The 8,987-nt window shown below is 47.9% G+C and overlaps 1 protein-coding gene and 1 long non-coding RNA gene across 2 annotated transcripts; both read left to right on the top strand.

The window, feature by feature from the left end:
* The first annotated feature begins 392 nt into the window (after positions 1–392).
* Positions 393–2,785, top strand: LOC112270202 (putative pentatricopeptide repeat-containing protein At2g01510). The gene is given in 3 exon segments (XM_024458061.1): positions 393–893; positions 895–1,934; positions 1,966–2,785. Coding segments are annotated over 3 exon segments (2,217 nt in total). The 5' UTR covers positions 393–494; the 3' UTR covers positions 2,744–2,785.
* Positions 2,786–6,495: 3,710 nt separating this feature from the next.
* Positions 6,496–8,682, top strand: LOC106866568. The gene is made up of 2 exons (XR_001407267.2): positions 6,496–8,022; positions 8,152–8,682. It is a non-coding gene; the product is annotated as an uncharacterized LOC106866568 (long non-coding RNA).
* Positions 8,683–8,987: the final 305 nt, after the last annotated feature.

The following is an 8,987-nucleotide window of genomic DNA, read 5'->3' on the forward strand; positions in this document are numbered from 1 at the left end:
GGCCGTACCTAGATCTGGAACCAGCTGCTAGCTCTTAATTTGGCTGCTCGATGGAGATCTTATACAGTAGGAGACTGTAGTTTCAGTCGAGTTGTCCTACATCTAGATCAGATAGAAAGTTAGAAACGATGGATCACTACAGCTGCTAGTGACTGCTAGTGATCATACTCCTGGGGCTGGCGTCCATCCATGTTCTTTGATTAACCTAAAGAATAGTGCCTGTCAATAAAAAAGAAGTTTACATGTTGGTCTTGCATATGGAATTTATTCTAGAGAGGAATGCTCTTATTGTGGCACATATGTTCTGCAAGCTTTTATAAGAGAAGCACCAATTTTTTGCGGATGGTCAAGACGGGATTCGACCCGGCCACCTACCGGCTCAACCTGCACCTCCACTCGCTCATCTCTTCCGGCCGCCTCGCGCAGGCCCGGGCCCTGTTCGACCGAATGGCGGCCCACCGGAGCAACGCCTTCTCCCTCAGCCCGTCAGCCGCATGCTCTCCAGATACTCCAGGTCCGGCCAGATCGCCGCCGCGCACAGCTTCTTCCTATCCTCCCCGCCCCGCCTCCGTGACGCAGTCACCTGGACCGTCATGATGGGCGCGCTCGCCGCCGCCCCCGGCCGCGCGACCGACGCCGTGTCCCTCTTCCGTGACATGCTCCGGGAGGGCGTATCCCCGGACGGCGTCTGCGTATCAACCGTGCTCAACGTGCCTGTTGCCGCCTATAGCACCACCGCTTCGCTCCACCCTTTCGCCGTCAAGCTCGGCCTCAGCTCCAGCGTCGTTGTCTGCAACACGCTACTCGACGCCTACTGCAAGCACGGTCTCCTCGCCGCCGGCTGGAGGGTGTTCGACGAGACGCCGCGCAGGGACGCCGTCACCTACAACGCCATGCATGATAATTGGCTTCTCCAAGGAGGGGCTGCACGGGGAAGCGCTGGACCTGTTCGCCGATATGCGCCGTGCTGGCCTTGGCGCCACCCAGTTCACCTTCTCCAGCATGCTCGCCGTGGCCACGGGCGTTGGCGACATCCGTCTCGGCCGCCAGGTCCACGGCCTCGTTGCCAGAGCCGCCTCGGAGTGCAATGTGTTCGTCAACAACTCGCTGCTGGATTTATACTCCAAATGTGACTGCATTGGCGAGATGGAGAAGCTATTCGACGAGATGCCGGAGCGCGACACTGTCTCGTACAATGTTGTGATCGCGGGCTATGCTTGGAGCCGGTGCGCCGGCACCGTGCTGCGTCTGTTCAGGGAGATGCAGGTGCTCGGTTTTGACAGGCAGGCCTGGCCTTACGCTACTTTGTTAAGTTTTGCTGGCTCGCTGCCTCATATTGGGATTGGTAAGCAGATACATGCTCAGCTGGTCCTCCTTGGCCTTTCTTCAGAGGATCTTGTGGGCAACGCTCTGATCGACATGTACACCAAATGCGGCATGCTCGATGCTGCAAAGACCAATTTTGCCAAGAAAAATGACAAGACTGGCGTTTCATGGACAGCGATGATAGCTGGCCATGTCCAGAATGGGCAGCAGGAAGAAGCGCTGCAGTTTTTCCGTGACATGAGAAGGGCTGGTGTGAGCCCGGACAGGGCGACCTTTTCAAGCATCATTAAGGCTTCCTCTAGCCTGGCAATGATCGGGTTAGGAAGGCAATTGCATTCTTACCTAATAAGATCAGGCCACATGGCCAGCGTGTTCTCAGGAAGTGCCCTTCTTGACATGTACGCGAAGTGTGGCTGTTTGAATGAGGCGCTCCGGACATTTGATGAGATGCCTGAGAGGAATTCCATCTCGTGGAACGCTGTTATTTCAGCCTACGCACACTACGGGCAGGCAAAGAATGCCATCAAGATGTTTGAAGGTATGCTGCGCTATGGGTTTAAACCAGATGCAGTCACCTTCTTGAGTGTACTGTCAGCATGCAGTCACCTTCTTGAGTGTATTCTCAGCATGCAGTCACAACGGTCTTGCAGAAGAATGTATGAAATACTTTGAACTGATGAAACATGAGTATGGCATATCTCCCTGGAAGGAACACTATTCGTGTGTTATTGATAAGTTAGGCTGGGTGGGGCGTTTCGATAAAGTTCAGAAAATGTTGAGCGAGATGCCATTTGGAGATGATCCAATCATTTGGAGCTCCATTCTTCACTCCTGCAGGATCCATGGAAACCAGGATTTAGCTAGAGTGGCAGCTGAAAAATTGTTCAGTATTGGACCCACAGATGCGACACCGTACGTTATACTGTCCAACATATATGTGAAAGCTGGTAAATGGGAAGATGCTGCACGTGTGAAGAAGGCCATGAGAGATCGAGGACTTAGGAAAGAGTCGGGTTACAGTTGGGTTGAATTCAAACAAAAAATCTACAGCTTTTCTTCAAATGACCAAACCAACCCAATGATAGCTGAGATTAAAGACAAGCTAGAGAGGTTGTACAAAGAGATGGACAAACAAGGATATAAGCCTGACACTAGCTGTGCATTGCATCAAGTGGACGATGACCTAAAGTTTGAGTCGCTGAAATACCACAGTGAGAGATTGGCCATTGCATTTGCTCTGATCAACACCCCACCCGGGAGGCCAATTAGAGTTATGAAGAATCTATCTGCCTGCCTAGACTGCCATGCTGCCATCAAGATGATGTCAAAGATTGTGAACAGAGACATCATTGTAAGAGATTCGAGCAGGTTTCACCATTTCAAGGATGGAGTTTGTTCTTGTGGAGACTATTGGTAGGGATTAGACTTCTGTGCGCAATGAAGGATGCACAGGGAATATGCCGACAAACAACTAAAATTTGTCAGGTCACATCTATCAGACACACTACAATCTTGCTGGAGTTTTTGTTACTAGTGTTCCTTATATATAATTTTTGTTATTATTGTTCTTTCTTACATCTATGTAGCTGGAAGTAAGTCCGCTAGCCATTTTTTGAGGATAAACCAGGCTTATTGTATGTAAGGCTTGAGACTTCCCCATTTAGTCACTATGAAACCGCAAGCGTAGTAACAAAACAAAAAACCATTGCGGTTTCAATAATCCAAAGCGATTGTCTTCGGAACAAACTGCTCGCCTTAGAACCAACAAAAAACTCTTCATGATTTACCACACTCATGTTACCGTGGGATCAAAATCCACGATAACAAGAACATGAGACTTAGCAAAGAGCACAGTGTTCCAAAACAATGGCTTGAAGAAGGGATTGCCGGTTGCTGATGTTGCCGGAATCAACCAACAAAGGTCACACTCAGGGTTTTCATGCATCTAATCTTTGAGCCAACCAACAAGAATGTGACACGTATATGTCGTTGTTGTCCGATTACTGATCTGGCCAATAAAGGTTGGCTCACACGTTTTATCGAGAGAGAACACGTTCCTTTTTTATTTCAAGCCTTGCTCCACTACAACCCCCTCCCCCCAAATTCAGATTGGGCTTTTGGGTAATTATCTAATTAATTAATTAATTCTGAGCCCGTATAAGCCCATATTTGTTACTCGATGTCACCGCTCGAACAACTCCTCCCGGGGGAGATTCAGGACCAGTCGGAGGCCAGCCTTGACGCGGGCGCTCGTGGCGTACAATTCTCTCCTCAGCCCCTCGGACAGGAGCACCTTGTTGATCGCCGGAGCCGCCGACACACGCGGCGGGTTGAAAAGGAAAGTCGGGAGGCTGAGGCCCTGCTCGGCCATCATGGTCCGCCCCACCTCACGCCAACGGAGTGCCCTGCGAGCAACACGGCGCTGCTGTCGATGGTCACGAGGAGCCTGTCCACGGCCTGGTGCGCGCGCTGGGAGCGCTTGGAGTACCGGAGGCGGAGGGTGTTGACGATGGTCTGCAGGTCCAGGACCACGTCGTCGATCGCCTTGGGGTGCGGCAGCATATATAGCCCCTTGGAAGGCGACGATGTACTGCGGATGGCGGCGTCCGACTCCGCCTACGGGGGAACATGCTCGTAGATGGCGCCAAAGATTAGCTTGTTGCGCTTGAAGGATCCGTCCTTCAGCACGTCCACGAGGCCGAAGTGGAAGCTCTCCCACCACGGCGGGCCAAGCGCCTCCGCGTGCACCCTGTACATAGTTTTGTCCTTCTCGAGGATGTAGGTGCCTTTCTGAAAATGGCGTCACGCATACACGCACTGGTTAGCAGCGCAGGATCGCATGACCATCCTACCAGGAGAGGAGGTCCAGACCCGACCAGCTGATATTCCATGGCCCGGCATACACGTTTGCCGGTGGCAGGAGGCGACGCTCCGGCAGTCCTCCTTAATGTTCATGTGTGACACGATAATATTCGTACAAATAAGTAGGACATACGGGTTTTATACAGGCATACGTATACCCGTTCAGCTTTTAAAGTATTTTATACTCTTAATTATGAAGGGGTATCGAGCAATTTGAGCCGTCCTCGTGTTTGAGTTTTTCTGAGTTTGGGAGGAGGGGGTTGTACTGGAGCAAACGCCTTTTATTTCTCTCTTGTGAGACAATTTATTCATCCTTGGTGTACCTTTTTAGCATCATTTTAAATTAATCTGAAGGATGTCCGTGGAGATCTCTCCTCTTTTATATATATCTAAAAATTCCATGCCACATATAACGTTTCAGGAGAATGAAATTTGGATTGCAAATAAAACAGTATAAGATGCCTCAACCGTGTTGTAAGTGTCAACTGCATGCTTAGGAAGTAAGGATGCGGTTACTTACCCAAAAGGAAAGGGATATTGGAATTTATGCACTAAATTTAAGGCCCAAACATCTCTCACACGCCAGCTTTATTTCGAAAAAAGATAGGTTCCTTTTGCGAAAGTGATGACTAGATGGTCATGTGATGTTCCCCTTTGGGGAAGATCTATCTTTGCATCCTGGGAAGCACATGGACTCACGGTGGGGTGAATCTCTAGCTCTTCTCTGTTTTATTCGTGGATAGAGGAGTTGAATAATTGTTAAGCACCGTCCAGGTATAAGTGGAAACGGACATATTCCAATGACGAAAAGGGATAATGAGGCAAATAAGCTTGCCATATTTATGAGCTATATAGGGTAGTACACGATGTTGTATTAATGAGCAATATGGATATCAGGAGTCTAGCTAGCATATACTATATGAGAAAATCAAAGATTTTGAGCATAAGAAAGGTTGAAATTATGCGAGTTGGACAGTTGGCCTTTGAACTTTTGTTAAAGGGAAAGCTCAATATGATTATATGAAGCTTAATTAAAAGGCGGTTTTACATCAACCTGGAAAGTGCAGGTTGGAAAATGAAGGTAAAGCATAATAATTAGGTATGACCAATTAGGCTAAGCCTACCTCACTATGAAAAGAACGCAAGTCCCCTGGTTAATGGTTAACGTGGCTTCCTCTCGCCACGGTAATGATTATTGTTAGACTACTCATGATGGTATGTTCTGAAATCATACCGTAGATTGTTGATTTACTAAGCTAACTAGTATGTAGCTAGCTATTGTAGTTAGGCAGAACCCATATGCAGCCATGTAACACATAAAATCAACATACTTTATGAATGTGTTCATACAAATGTAATAAGTTACGTTCATGTTGTCATATTTTGTTTGTCGAGTGCAAAATAATACAATATTGTGTTAGATGACTAAGAACATATTTACAATTTTTTCATGCAACGCTAGAAAAAGTTAACGGTGTCGTAACAAATTATTCATCTAATTCAAAACTATATCTTGTTTGTTCTTAGGGTTTATAAATTTGGAATCTTGCATAGATATTGATGTTGAGTGGCAAATAAGAAATCCACAGACAACCGAGAATTAGTAAAACCATTCAAATACATATTCCATTCACATTTCATAATGTTGTTGCAACTAAATCATGTTTTTTTCTTTTTCAAAAAGGGAGCATAGCGCTGCTGGCTTCTACATCAACTGATGCACAAAGCCGATTTATTGCATAGTTTTAAAAATAGTTCCTAGAATTTGCAACTTAATCAAATAAATGAAATAGGAAGATTGGTAAGGAGTAGGACAACATTTTACATCAGATGGTTTTCTACTGTAATAACAGAAGCGTAAGTTAGACTTTTCTTTATTTTTGCATTGGGTTGGGCATATGTAACTCAGCAACAAATGCCATTCGCACAAAGAAGAAAACATATGCAGGTCATACGGCTTCAATGGGTGGAGGCCCTAGAATTTGCTCATACATAGCTAAAAATATATTAAGTGCACCTTCATGATTTGTTCGCCGGAAAAATAGTATTTATCCTCAGAGTTTATAAAGTTACAGAATCTTCATGGATATCGATGTTCGATAGCCAGTTGTTGATATTGAAAATTGACTGCACAATAAGAAATTTTGTCATGCGAGTGGGAATAGCAAACCTTTTAAATTCTACTATCTATGTTTCCTAATATAAGATGTTATTATAACCAATACAACCTATCTTGATTAGCTCTTATATTTTGGGACGGAGGGAGTATATTCCACTCACATTTCATAGCTTATTTTCCAACATAATCATGGCCTTGTAAAACTTAAAAGTAGCTGTCTACGAAGCAACTTAATCAGATAAAATAAAATGAAGAGATCAGGAAGGACAACCATTTGCATCATAGAATACATTGTCTTGTTTTTTGTGGGAGCAGGGCTAGCTCTTGTAATAACAGACCGTCAGTTAGTAGCAGATATTTTCTTGGTTTTTGTGACGGTATCACACTCGCAAAACAAGAGCAGCACAAATACAAAATAGTCTACATCGGCAAATCAATGCGATTTCGTTTGATATTATCTGCCATAAACCGCGGGGAGGACGGCGATCGAAGAAAAATCGAGAAGTCGCTGATCTGCCGGCTAAATCCCTTGGGAGAAATGGTAGCCTCGTGTTCTCCTTTGCTCTCGCTGTCTGTCGGTCCTGAAATTCCTGGTTCCTGAGGCGAGCGAGGCCTCAAATCTTTACCACAAAAAGGAGATGTACAACATTGTGTGGGTTTAGGCACAGTGGCGGCAGGAAGAAGAGTCCAAGGTCCCGCACGTATCTATCCAGGCGAGCGTGCGATTCGGATGGTACATTGAAAATGGTGCTGCAGGTCGACCGTCGACAAGCTGTGCTACTCTCAGCAAGTCGTTGCAGACTTGTAGGTTGGCCGTAACGCACAGTTTCTTGCTTGGACTTCAAAGGATATCCACATGCTGACATATACATAGCACAGCGTACTGGCACTTTCCTATAATATCCATCCTCTGTGAGCAATGCTGCTAACTGGATATGTAAATGGAGTGATGAAGGCCGTGTTGATTAGTTGCAGTCAACAATTTAACTCGCTTGAGAGACAGGGTAGTGCTGACAATCCTCCGGAGGCTAATTCGTTCCTAGCCTCCGACTCCTAGCACGACACGTGTCCCTCTGGGACCCCCGATGTGCGTCTTCAATCCCGCACAGAAAAAGCAAACAAATCCCCACCACACCGACGGCTACGGCAGCACCCAGACGCACCACCGTCCCGAACACAGGAAGAAAGAAGCCCGGCGAGTTCGCCGGAGACGTGTCAACTCCGGTGAGCAGCACCACCGCCGCTGGACGCAGCACCACCGCCCCGGCTTTGCAGCACCCCGGACGACGGTCGCGGCACCGCCGCCTCGGCTTGCAGCACCCGCCATCAGCAATCACAGTACCCATGGCCTCCACCTCCGGCGACGGAGGGGCGGGAGGGAGCTGGGGTTACGGACCTCCGCGCCGGCCTCCATCTCGGGCGACGGCAAGCGCCGGGGGAACTAGGGCGGCGGGAGGTAGCCATGGCTGCTCGCCCCTTTCTATGCGGTGGAAGAGGAGAAATTGGTGAAGTGGTTGGGGGAGAATGAGTGGTTGGAAACGACGGGGTGAAGAGATAAGGTGTAGGTGGGCCCCTCCATCCTCAGCTGTCACCCACGTTTGGGGACGCGTGGCACAACTTAGGGCGTGCGATGGATGCATCCGAAGGCCACGAGCGCGTGCCTCCGCCTGAAACACATCGTTTTCCATCGAGATATCTCAACCTTAACCCTCAAGGTAAACTACAAGTGTCTACCACGGTGGTCTCCTCCGATTTTCTTTGGTTGCATTACCCAACTTCTTCATTTCACAAAATCCTGTCACCGTTTCCATGCTGATGTTTACCATGGATCTCATGGAGAATAGAATAGTGTGGCCGGGGTCGGCGCTCGCCGACCATTGCACCAAGTCCACATCTTCGTCTAGTTGCGCTAGTATAAGCAAAGCAGCCGCCTGTTCACAAGGGAAAAAGACATGTCTGGGCGGGACCTGCAAGCTTTTCAATGTTTATGGCCGCCCCCGCCCACCGCTCCGAGCTCCTCCGACGACTGCAGACTGCAGGATTCGCTTCAGCCGTCCTGCCTAAGTCTCAGGAACGACTCCTCGATCGGGCGACGCTTGTGCTGCAGTTTCTTCCGAGCTCGTCACTTGTTGGAAAATGCTGCTGTTAATCAGTTCTAGAGCATTGTACTGACAAATGAAACGGGAAAATATCTTAGTGGAGGAAAGCAATGGAGGGATAAACATGTTACAATATGCAGATGATACGGTTTCCCCTAACTTGTAATAGTGAACATGTGATTTCTATTAATAGAAATCGGAGGGAGCTGAAAGAACATTTCATGACCTCTAGTGTTTTGTGTGTTTGACGACAACACCGGTGACTATTTGATACTATGTTAAGTGTGCAGAGTTTTAGTTCAGATTAATACCGTCGGCATCGACCCCCTAAAAGTAACGAGAGAAGCGCTTGCGTTTGTTCTATGTCAAAGGGTGTTTGGGCCAGCCGGCGCCATGCCTGCCGGCACTACCGGTAGCTTGGCCTGGCGGCACTACCGGCAACAAGTCTGCCAGTACTGCTGGCAGCCCATGTGGCACCCCAGCGCTGACCCCTCACCGGTATTGCCAGTGGCCAATGTGCCGGTACTACCGGCAGGAGTAGTACTCCAACGGTCAGAAATTCTGTGGGGGTATAAATACCC

This window comes from Brachypodium distachyon, chromosome 1 (assembly GCF_000005505.3).
Source record: "Brachypodium distachyon strain Bd21 chromosome 1, Brachypodium_distachyon_v3.0, whole genome shotgun sequence".
NCBI lineage: Eukaryota > Viridiplantae > Streptophyta > Magnoliopsida > Poales > Poaceae > Brachypodium > Brachypodium distachyon.